The sequence below is a fragment of the Podarcis liolepis genome (genome assembly GCF_965112155.1).
Source record: "Podarcis liolepis genome assembly, chromosome: 1".
NCBI lineage: Eukaryota > Metazoa > Chordata > Lepidosauria > Squamata > Lacertidae > Podarcis > Podarcis liolepis.
In genome coordinates, this window is record NC_139554.1 from 92,595,078 (window position 1) to 92,608,085 (window position 13,008).

Here is a 13,008-nt window from a genome sequence, read left to right on the forward strand (position 1 = left end):
CAACATATTTTTGCCTCAGACATGTCACTCAATATACAGGAGATTGGACACCGAATGTGCTTACTATACAGAGGACTGAGTGAGAAGAGGCACTGTAACCATTATAATTCCACACAAGAGTTTGATGGGACAGAGATGTTGTGATAGATCCTCCTGCTCCTTCATGCTATCACGGTAGCAGAAGCCTAGAAGTGTTTAAAATATGATGCTATGCTGACACAAAGGGCTGGACAAATCCATCAGTATACTACTCTTCTGTGGCAGATGCCAAAATGGATGAATCCTAATCCACAAAAGTTTGGTGTTTCATGACCACCCTTTCCCCCCTAGAAGTTGGGAGCCAAGTCCTGGCAACCCAGTGCAAACCCAGGAGCCATATATAACACAACTATAGAATTACCTCCAGGGCTTCTCTATTCCCAGATTGTTTTGCTAGGGATTAGCTGCCTGCTAGACATATAATTGGGAAAGAAGAAACAGTTACAGCCAAGAAATTATCAGTTTTAGGCTGCATTGACCATCACTGCCTGCCCCACTCCCATATAGTTACCTATTAGAGCCAACATGGTGACCTTCAGATGTTGTTGGACTACAACTCCCATCATCCTTTACCATTGGTTATGCTGACTGGGGCTAATGGGAGCTGTAGTCCGCAACACCTGAAGAACACTATTTTGGCTACTGTACTGTCCAGAAATACTCTTGTTATTTATGATGATAGGAAGCATCTTAGATGCGGAGCCTGTTGTAGCAATAAGCATTCCTCAAATCTGTGAGGATCTAAAAACTTACACATCTACAACCCTATAACCTCATTTCTTTTTCCAGTATTCTCAAACACATCATATATTTTTGTTCAGCTGACTCTCTGATTGGTAGAGCAGCAGTGGAGACATGACCTTCTTTATTTATGTTAAGTATGAACAATGTAGGTTTGTTTGTTTGTTTTAATTGGAAGGAAAACAGCTTCAGAAAAGCTGATCTAAACATCTCTAATGTGGGAATTTTAAAAACTATCAGAGTTTGGCATGTGGCATATATCAAAGATGTGAGTTCTGTTATCAAGGTAATGTGTTGATAATTGTACCAGCCAAACAACTGCTGGTAGAATGTATTTTTTCTGATACTGTACACATTTACTTACTTACTTACTTACTTACTTACTTACTTACTTACTTATTTAAATACCACTGTATCATAAAAATATATCACAGTGGTTTACAACAATATAAAAATATGTATCTTTTTAAATCTTTTGTTAGTTCAAGGTTCAAGAAGTAACACCACATTGCTTGCCATCCACTCATGCTTAATGTGGTGAAAATGTTAGATTATTTCATCTAATTACTATACAGCATTCTAAATGTCAGTAGCTTTGAGGCAAACTATGCGGGATGAAAGATACGTATCACTATTACCAAATATCTGAAAAATTAATTGAAATAGAATGTTTCAAAACATGTTTGATATTGGAGCAAGCTACTTCTTGCTAGCGAAAATGGATAGCTAATAGCATTAGCACACATTAACAATATATTTTTTAAAAAATATTTTTTAAAGATATACCTGAATTATGGATTTTCAGATATTAAATTGAAATTGACTGTACTTAAGTAGCCTTTTTTGTTTTTACCTACACCTTTAATGCAGACAGCAGCAGAAGTTGTGTTTACAAGGGCCAAATTGCATTGCTTTAAATGGGCAAATGTTTCTGCTAAATGTTGACAGGATGTAAAATGAGTGAGATGGGCATCCAGGTTAACATAATACTAATACTTGGACAGGATGGCAATTGGATACTGGATGAGGTGCTTTTCCTTCATCTCCTACATTGTATTTCATTTTTTGTCTTTGCCCAATGTACCTGTTAATCAGATGAACACACTGTTGTTACTGGTTCTTTTTTTAAAAAAAAATGTTTTGTGTGTTCTGACATCTCTTAGGACAATTTTTAAATGGGTTCCATTTGAGATAATATTAACACACACACACACACACACACACAGAGAGAGAGAGAGAGAGAGAGAGAGAGAGAGATGTGCCTAAAAGTTGGAATTAGTGTAGCACTGGCAGCAAAGAATGGCTGAAAATGTTATTTCTAGTGTGAGATGTCCCCACTCCGTGCCTCATAACATTTAGAAATGATAACCACATGAGATGATGTCATATGCTGTGAGTTTCCTTGCCCTTCCTCCCTGTCATTGACTGACACAGACAGGGGGAAGGAACTGTCAATGTGATTGATAGCATGTTGTGGTGACTGTCTAGAGTGCTGTTTATTCTACCTATACTGGATCAGTTTAGATTATTGCAGCCTGAGGATGTACAAGATGGTTACGTCTTGTGTGTTTATTGAGGATGTAGACAAGCTGCTTGAATAAGCGTGGCCAATCACCTGCCTTCTTGACCCTTGCCCATCTTGGCTTCTTCAAACTAGTCATAGAGGGTTGACTGGGTGAGTCTCAGAGTGATCAGTGCTTCATTGGAAAGGGGGAAAGTACCATTTGCCTCAAAGGAGGTGGTGGTGTACCTCCTGGAAGACTTCCCTGGACCCAGAAGCGTTAAACAACTATCACCCAGGGGCAAATATTGTGGTGGTGGTGGTGGTCCATCTACAGGCATGCTTGAAGGAAGCTGATTACTTGGATCCATTCCAGTCTGGCTTCAGGCCTGGTTCTGGCACTGAAACAGCCTTGGTCCCCCTTGTTGATGACATTTATGGGAGAGAGCTGGTGGGGGGAGCACAACCCTGCTGGTTTTCCTTGACATTTGGTGAAGAAATAGGTGAAACTTAAAACGTTAGACCAGTTGTTGCTTGGAGAAGAAAGTGCGGAGAAAAACAACAAAAGGGAAAGATACACACAGAAAGAAACAAAATCTTAGACTGAAGTAAAACCAAAAGACAAAAATGTTGGTGGTCCTGAAGCTGAGCATTTATTTGAAGTGAGTAATTGTGAACATAGCAATGTAGTATGAACAGATAATGAGAACAGGAAGCTTTGATTATTACAGAAAAGTGAGTTATTATCCTTGTTTTTATGCAAGCCTCCCCCAAGTGCAAGTTGAATGATGGTCTGGATGAAGGGAGTATATAGTCCTAAATGTGTACTCTGGCCCATGGACTGTAATTAACAGTGGAATTTGGTTCCTCTCTTAACCTCCTTTTGCTTGTGTGTTCCTCCCTGAGTACAGTATTACCTTTCATAGGATTACTGTGTCAGTCTTCCAGAAGGAAAACATCATTACCATCATTCATACAAATGCTAATTTAGCCTGTTAGTGCCTGTGGACTGCTGCCACTGAGATCACCCAAAATATTCAAGTGATGGAAAACACAAAACAGTCCATGGAACCAAACTTAAACTGGACATTAGCAGGTCTAATTCCACACCCATTGCTGCCCCCTCTCTTCCCCCTCCCTTGATCCCTCCTTTTACATCTGTCAAGCTCTTAGTGCTCAAGTGTAGGCTTTTAAATGCTGCCAGTGTAGATCCAGCTTATTTGCTTCTTTCTGCCTTGTGATCATTGCTCATAAAGATCTGTTCATGCATATACTCTGATTCTGAAGGTGTACATTTCACCTGTCACCCCTTACTAATCCGATTCCATTCTTATCATGTTTATATACAGTAAGCCTGAAAGTTATGCAGGGTTGATGTTCCCTGGGATCATGCCTAAAGCCAAAGTCACCTATAGTGAAAAACACATTGGGAGCAAAAGGGTGGGTGGGATTGCTAAAGTTTTTTTTACTGGAAGCCCACCCCCTTTCTGCCACCTTATTTCCCCCCCTAATTGCTAAGTGCATAAAGCTAAATGCACACAAGTTAAATGTGCATAAGTTGCAGGCTTACTGTATTTGTATATCCCAAGATTTCCATACTCAGTAACTGACAGTCATGCTCTTACAAGCCAAGCCAATCAAGGAAAAATGAACCAGAAAATACAGGAAAAGGAGGGGGGTCAGGCTGGGGCATAAGTTGCACACCTATAAGTATGCAGCTTTCATAAGGGATGCTGAGGTTAATCTATGAAAACAAAAGGCATATGAGGACTAAACCCCATTCTTTGGAAGCTCTGCTCCTTCATTCTGTATGCATGAGGGGCTGCCTGTTGGTAGTAGTGGGGTAGAGGGAAGAGTGCCATAGGATGAACTCTGACTCAGATTAAGTATTCACAAATACTAATATTGATCTGTAGCAGGAAAGCAGAACCTGTGGCACGTTCTTGTTGAAATACAATTCCCATCATCCCTGAACATTGGCTATGTTATCTGAGGGGAGTTGGAGTCCAATAACATCTGCAGGCCATAGGTTTCTCATGCATGATCTTTAGAATTTATCCTTGATTTTTTTCTACTTCAACCTTAAAAAAATGCTCCTGTTATGAAAGGTAAGAGTTTTCCCATCTTGCTTTGTTTTCTCATCTTAAACACTGCTGAGAGTCTGTCCAATGAGAGACAATTGCCAGACAACAATTACTATGGAAAGTGAATAAGTGGTAAATGACTTGTATGTTAATAAGCTAAACAGATTAAAACAGCACCCTCAGTCATTTGAAATCAAAGCAAGCTACTGTGCTCAGTAGGAGTACAATTTAACAGTTCCAGGTTAATTAATCTTCAGTTTGCTTTTAATGACAAAAATCCAAGGCACGTGTAACATGTACAATATGCATAATTCCAAAGCTTTGACAAATATATCTCATTGAAGTTTATATTTATAGTTTGTTTGTTTGTTCATGACTTTTACTTGTATTGAACTAGTTTATCATATAAACAAACAAGCACAGTTTCACTTTACTGGATTGGCATTATTGACTGAACATTTGTGTGTGTGTGTGTGTGTGTGTGTGTGTGTGTGTGTGTGTGTGTGTGTGTTACCTACATACTACTGTATAGTCTGATCATGTAACAAAGCATTTGTGTCTCTAGATTGACCAAGGTCTTCCTAATTATTTAGTAGCTGATCAATGTATTGAAGGCTATTCTTAATTAAATTTTGAAGAACATGAAGACAGAGCTACTGTTTCAGATTGCAACAGGGAGGAGCCAGTTTGAGAGTCTGTATAGACAAGGGATAGAAGCACTTGAGAACATGGGCATAGCCAAGGGAGGGCAGGGAGGGGCAGCTGCCTCCCCAATCAATAGAAAGAAAGAAAAAATACATAGCAAACTGAGATTCTGCCCCTAACAAAAGGCCTGCCCCCCCCCAAAAAACTCCTGGTTACGCCTATGCTTGAGAAGCTTGCTTACAGCCCTGAACCACAGGGGTGGAAATATTGCTCCCCTTTGCCCACCTAAATGTCACCCCTGATGCTAGGCTCTCACTTTCAGAGAACCTGTTATTTCTCCTGTTAATACTTTAATTAGGTTAATGACATTCACCTAGAAAAGCCTCCAGGTCCTGTCTTTCATCTAAATCTGCACTCTCTGGTATCATGATAATTGCATGCCGCTTTCCTACAAAGTTATGATCAAATTTTAGTGTCCAGCATCTGAAGCTACTTGTCAGATGCCATTAGTTAATTGTGGGTAATCTGCCCCCAGCCATATAGCTTCCTGCTAATTACCATGTATTTAGAAGACAGGGTATGTTGTTGCTCAAAGTATGTATGTGTGCTGAGATGCCTATCATGAGAAAATGGCCAAGCATCAAGTGAGGTCATGAGACTTCCATCCTTTATGAAAGGCTTTAAAAATATGATAATAATGCACTATCAATGCTGCAATCTTTTCTAGGCTTGAGCATCAAGGATCTCAGCTCTTGATTCTGAAATCCATTCTGTCCCAGCGCTATGTCTGTATAGTGGTGTAGCTCTAATATGTAAATAGCATTCCTGCAATGATTGTCCCCACCCACCCATACTTTTGATCAATATACTTTGGCTGTTCCTCAGGCTATTCATTTAAACCAAGGCTCTTCTCCGTTTTGATCCTAAGTACTGCAAGGCACAGATCCCTTCGTATCTTCTTCTGCAGCTGGAAAACTGAAGTGAAGCTACAAATTCCACACATTTTTTCAAAGTGTGTGCATTTAAATTTAAATGTGAATTAGCATCCCACTTAAAAACTTCAAAAACAAGATAAGCAAAGGGGATTTCAAGCTTTCTTGTTACTAATTTGTGCTTTTGCATATTCATAGGATGTGACTTTGTAAGTCACTGTTTGGATATGTAAGTAAATAAGGTTTTCAGCTGCAGTGGCATCAGCTGCTACACTAATGGAAAACATATTGCTGACTGCACAGTAACAACCTGCCATGTCAGGAAAACTTCTAGTAGTGGCTCACTTTTGGTCCTCCAGACATTGGTGGACTACAGCTCCTGTAGTCCCTAAGCTTTGGACATGCTAACTGGGGTTGATGGGAGTTGGTGTCCAACAACATCTGGTTGGCCACAGGTTACCCCTGTTCTAGTTGTGTGGGGGCACTGAAGGCCCATGGACTCTCCTCATGTAGTCCTGCCCCCTTGCAGGCTTTAGACTTGAGTCTATAGCAGAGCTTTTCATGTTGTGATGCTGTGACACAGTTTTTAGACATGCATCATCTTGTGACACAGCAAAAAAAAAAAAAAAAAAAAAAGCTCGACAACTTTGGCCTTACCCTCCTAAAGAAAGCTCGACAACTCTTGTCCATGACAATGGGAGTACTCATATGCTTTTGGTGGATATCACATGTAATTCAAAATTCAAAAATATAGAAAGTTGTATATCATTTATAAACAAATTAATCATACACCAAAGACAATACAGCAAAGATACAGTATTGACAATTATAACAGTTAAACAGCCTCTTTTACAGGAGGTTGCATAACGTATTTGTTTTCTATGAGTCCAGCCCACCCTCACCTTCTTATCTGGGAAAGCATCAGGTTTGGCCAGTTCTGTAGAAAGATAAATTTGATGTGAGTTTTTCCATAGTTAACTAATTCCACATCCTCAAGAACCAAGCAGCTATTATTGGATTTATTTCAGTCTACTGAGCACACTTACTGACATAACAAAATGTAAACACAAAAATACTTTAAAATGCTTGTTTGAGAAAAATGGGTTGTGAGATATGAGCCTTTCTGTGACCTGGTTCAAAAGTTTTTTCTCCAGGCAATGTTTACAGTATTTTTGTTTATTTCTTTATAATATACTTTATATGTCTCCCTATAACCAAAGTTTTCTGGGCAGTTTGTCATACGTTGTCATACGTGTGGAGGAAAACCTTAAACGTTGCAGAGTTCAGCAGAGTTCCCAAAAATAGACCAGAGGCAATAGTACTTCATTCAGCAGAGCTTTACTTGTGCTGAAGGCAAATGTAGCATAATGGTTATCAAATCCAATACAATTAGGATTGGCTCAGTTCATGCAAAATCCAGTTGCAGCATTTATAAACTTAACTCATAATAAGACTAAACCTTAGCACTAAAGCATCCTATGTACAGAAACATCATACCAGAAGGAAGTGAGATAGAAAGAGAAAAGTAAGACCCAGGCTTCTTTTGGCCTATATTTATAGTCAGCATGACTCTGCAGAATAGAGATAAAAGAACTAGTTCAAAGCAGCTTCGCAGAAAGTATAACCCAAACAATCATTAACCCTTCTGCCTCTGCTACTCTCACACAGAGAAGCTTCTAGTAGCTTCTAGAATTAATCAGAATAGAATAGAATAGAGTGCCTATGACATTACTGGTAATAAGTAACTGCCCTGTAAACGTCAGCAGCATTTGGAAGCTTTTTAAATTGTTATTTTTGGTTTGCAGCATCAAGTTTATCAACACTCAGTCATCAATTCAACAGCATGTAAGCATGCACACACACATACACACGAACCCACAATAAGAACCCAATACACACCATTGCATTTTATAAACGCTCTTTTGGTGTGTGTGTTTCAGCTCTAACCATGCCTGACATCACTATCTACCATACTAGGGCATCTGCTGGGGCCCATTCACATTAGGGCTGATGCCTTGTCCCACTCACATTTAGCCTCTTGTGCTCATGGACAGAGTAATCTGATGACGGTGACAGCCCATTACTGTGCAGCCACTGGGAAAGCCTACTTGTAAATGTGAGATTGGCAGCTGCCCCACCCCACCCCACTCTGTGACTGGCTTCTACCCTGTAATGTTGCTGCAGTGGGATACCGCTGCCATGAGAAAGCCTGCTCTTGGGCAAACATGAGGGAGGTTGGCAGCTACAGGGGCATATCTGGGGGGGGGGGAGGAGTTAGGTTGGCTCTGGGTGGGCTACCTAGGGCAGCTTCTCTGGGGCCTTCCAAAGGCCAGAGCCAAGCCTGACTCAACATATATTTATGGACTTTTTTGGAAAAAAGTATTAGGATCAAATGCTATCTGAGTCAAGGATTTGTTGTGTGATCTTGGACAAACCAGTTAATCTATGCTTTATATTGGGAATGATAACAAACTATGTCACAGGGTTCGTTTGAAAGTTAATGATTGCACACTCAAAGAAACATACATAATGGCAACAACTGAAGAAAGGAACAAAATCTCAAGTAAATAATATGATATAACACTGTGGAGATCTTTAGTAGGAGGACCACCTGGATTGACACACCTGGATCAGAAAAGAAGCAGGCCCAGTGTCGTGACACTTGTGTGTGATTGCATCTTCACATTTCTGTGAGTCATATACCCTGTGCTCCTGAAGGCACATTATTTATCCCATGTTTTATCCCTACAGTGAAGATGTCTGCAAACGAGGGTTTACTGTCATCATTGATATGAGGGGATCTAAGTGGGACCTGATCAAGCCCCTATTGAAGACTCTTCAGGAGGCCTTCCCTGCAGAAATTCATGTTGCCCTGATAATCAAGCCTGATAACTTCTGGCAGAAGCAGAAGACAAATTTTGGAAGTTCCAAATTTATCTTTGAGGTAAGATTGAGAGCCTTCTGTAATGTCTGAAGAGTTTCAATTTGAGTAAAGATCACATATATCTAGGCAATTCAATCTATCTTGATTAATTGAAAAATTCACAGTCAGTGTTAACTTAAAAAAAGATAATGCCCTCAAGTTAAGAGGGGAAGGATGTTCATGCTACAATAGTTGCTGCTCCTGCAAATTATCTGCTCCTTAGTTGGCTTTTTTGACAATTGAACAACCCCAACAATAGTAAGGTTTACTTTTGTATTTTCCCTTGTGGGTACAGTCAGTCACAAGTTGTAGGTAAGCTAAAAAGAGCAAAGCTGACACTTGATTGACTAATGCAGATTCAGGAGCTTGCTGTCAACGAGAGGGATGACCCAATAAACCTCCTTGTCATTAATTCAGGAGTACTTTTGCAAATTATTTTTCTTTTCTCCTGAAAAGATTGAATGAGCAGGCTGTGATTTTGATTGGTTGCATCTAAGAGAGAGAAATATGACAGCTGATAGGCTGTTACCTTGCTTTGCACATCCCTTCTCCCTTCCTGATGAAGTTTGATAATGTATTCCTATTCATCTCTAGTTCTCCCGAGAGAACCTATCTGAATAATAAATGTATCTTCAGAGTGCTTTAAACAAAAAGGCCTCCTGTCACATCTTTGTGCCGAAAAGGCCGATTGTGACAGGAAAGAATATTTTTGAAGTGAATTTTAAAACCAAGTGGGGAATCTTTGACCTGCATTGACATATTTTATGCTAAATGTAATCATCACCTTAAAACTTTAAAGGGCTACTGTTCAAGATGAGAGACCATAAAAGCTTGAGGTGCGTTTTTAAAAGTCTACTGTCTTAATTTGTATCTGACTGTCTCCATAATTGTAAATACAATACAATGGAGTATTGACCTGGTTCCTGTGTTGTGGAGTACGCCATGGCTAATTATTTACCATGGACACACTTTTCTGAGATGTTTGCCTGCTTCTAAATCAGCGGAGAAAATAAGCCACCACCCTGGCTCAGGGTTCCATCCAAACTAGGCATCATAGTTTATTCCACTCTCAAGAAACCATGCTCATTAAACCAAGAACAAAACTTGGCTACAGATGGTGATCTGTTGGAAGTGAAAGAAGCCGTGATCTCTGGTCTTAGCATAATATGTTTCTCCTTCATCCTAGCAGAAAGGAGACAAACAGCCAATAAATGTATACCTTAGTGGTTTACCATGATGTTTGAACAGGGTCACTATCTTATGTACATGTTAAAGTGTAACACCCCGGTGATCTCATAATATCTTCACCTTTCTTCACCTTAGATACTAAGGTGGAAAATGAATATGTCATGACTCTGGTGTGAGGGTGTCTGTTTCCTCACTTAGTCAACAGGTTAAAAGTGGACCTGAGAGAATGTGGAAAGGGAACTATCCTACTTAATCATGCACTGTAGTTCACTTCCCAATTCCTCACATTTCCTTGTTAAAAATGCCAGCTGTCTGGATGGTGGTTGCCCAGGTCCTTGTTGGCTTCCTGAAGATCACTGTGAGAATAGAATGTTGGACTAGATGCGAGAATAGAATGTTGGACTAGATGAGCCTTTTGTTTGATACAGCCGTGCTCATCTTATGTTTTTTTGGGGTGTTTTTTTTTATCATGGTCTCTCCCCAAAGCTGCCCCTTAGTGCTACATGGCTTGGATTTTAAAGTGCATTTTCCTTCTTTGCTTGTACTTTAAAATCAAAGAGGCACAGTTTTGCTGAGACACTGATAGTAGCCCAGGCATTCAGCATAGGCTCAATCCAGAGCTAGTGAGTGAGTGGCGAGCCAAAGTGTTTTTTGCCCACACCTAAGGTTAGGGGTTATAGGGCCCCTAGACCTCTGCCCAAAGCCCAGCCCTAAGAGCACCATTGACTGCTGCCAAAAAAAATATGTATATAAAATTAGTATTGCACTGCACAGAAGAAATGTTTAAAATTTATAGCTATCACATCTTATTCTTAAGAGTTATCAACTAGTTTGTCAATCAAGTTTGAACTTTTCCTGTCCAGGTGAAAGTCACCATATTTACAAGCTGGAATTGGTGTGGGTGCAGGGGAGACTCCTTTTGGGGCAAGAGAGCCTACCTCCTTTTAAAGATTTCAACCTTTTAAAAAGCATCAAATTATAATATACATCAGTTTAAGCATCCTACAATATGACCTTATACAGATATATTGTATTATTTCCAATTGCTCTAATACATCTTCTCCTTATTTGGCAATGGATGTCAGTAAAGGTCAGTGGTGCAGACCTGAAAATTCTAACAAAGTGCAATATCTGCGATCAGCATTGGGAGATGGAATTGTTATTTTCTAAAGTAGTGATGTGAAGTGAATCACCTAGTCTAATTCTTGGAAATGCCCCAACTGCACAGTTTGCTTTGATATATTCCATGTTCTCATTGCATTGGAATCAGAGGCCTACAGTAAGGCTCCCAAAGTGGCACATTCTGTTCTGGCCTTCATAAGTAGCCTCCCTGCAGTGCTTTAACTTCTGTAGCAAGAGCTAGGTGATTAAAAAAACCAAAAACGCCTCTGTTCTTCTTTATAAATTGTCATTCAATGCCTACTAATAATTAAAAAAGAAATACATGTACATAAAACAACAGGAGAAAAAGACAGGTCAAACTGCAACCAAATTACAAGGCAGAATAATCCAATACTGACATGAAATTTCACCGAAAACCTGGAAAAATAACCAGGACCTGCTGCTGAAAGCTTAGTAGCGTCAGTGCCAGTTGTATCAGAACGATGGTGCTCAGACTGAGTTCTTGCCAGATGTGCCTCAGGTTGCCAGTTCTGGAACTTTTGTTGGCTGAAGACTTAACAAGCACATGTCACAATTCTGTATGCTTTGGTGGATAGCAGGGAGAAATAAACTGTACAAATGGGAATTTCAAAAGACAATATTTTTAAATTGTGGGGCTTTTTTAAAAAACTAGAGCTAAAGTGCAGTACAGTGGACGCTCGGGTTGCAAACATGATCTGTGCGGGAGGCACGTTCACAACCCACAGCATTCACAACCTGCAGCGCTGCGTCTGCGCACCCGTGGGTTGCGATTAGCCGCTTCTGCGCATGCGCAAAGTGTGATGTAGCGCTTCTGTGCATGCGCAAGCGCCGAAACCCGGAAGTAACCTGTTCCAGTACTTCCGGGTTCTGTGTGGTGCACAACCTGAAGCATCTGTAACCTGAGGTATGACTGTTTAGTGAGTTTAGAAGGAATGGTGAGGTATAGTTATTTTAAATGTAGCATTTTGGGTAGGGATAACTATTTGCACACTGTCCAAGAATCATTGCAAAATAACTGGAAAGTCATCAAACAGTGTTCTAGGATACATGGCCAGGCCCTTACCTTCATTTCCAAAACTAATAATGTAAATGACCATCTATTCCAGGATTTCCTGTTTTTTTATTCCAAGTTAATTTTTACTGCCACAAATTCATTTGTGTCCTCACCCAACAAAGACCACATAAATTACAGTGAGACTGTTTATTGAGTGATAGTCAGTTTCTCCCAGGGCATCGTGCTAGACCTAAAGCATGGCAAACTTCAGTGCAAACACTTCTTTAGCCATAAACTTACTGGGTGGCCATATGCAACAAATTCTTATCTCATGGCCTAACTTATCTGTTAAATGGGAATAATAAGTACATACCAGGATTGTTGATAGAACGAAGAAGATAAAGCTTGGAAAGCACATTGTAAGTTTTATATAAAGTGATAGTTTAACTTTTTTTCATTATGACTCATAGGTAGTTCTTTTTATCCATGGCAAGTTCTTCTGTAAATACCTCAGTGGCATTTAATTTTTACATTAATTTGGCTTAATCATATTTAAAAAGGGTTGAAAAATAGCAGCCATATGGAAGCCTGTGTGATCTGCCTGTGGGAAAAGCCAGTTGGAATAATCTGAAAGAAAATAAGGAGCAGTGAGATGTGTATTTTGGCAGGGTAGAGCACCTGCTTCCAGTCACACGCCTGAAACCTATATAATGGCTGTATAATTCAAATAGCAGAATCCGGTGTGATATCACATATCCACTTAGGAGAACATTCAAGCCAGAATAGCTAAAGGCAATGGGGAAGAGTTGTATTTACAG

At 39.8% G+C, this 13,008-nt stretch overlaps 1 protein-coding gene across 12 annotated transcripts in view; it reads left to right on the forward strand.

Moving 5' to 3' along the window:
- Window positions 1–13,008, forward strand: part of KALRN (kalirin RhoGEF kinase) — a 513,896-nt gene that overhangs the window by 261,451 nt on the left and 239,437 nt on the right. For all 12 annotated transcript variants that reach the window (XM_083487460.1, XM_083487445.1, XM_083487444.1 and 9 more), the window contains one exon: window positions 8,694–8,886. In XM_083487460.1, the coding sequence (XP_083343586.1) occupies window positions 8,734–8,886 (153 nt within the window). In that variant the 5' untranslated portion in view covers window positions 8,694–8,733. The remainder of the gene's footprint in view (window positions 1–8,693; window positions 8,887–13,008) is intronic.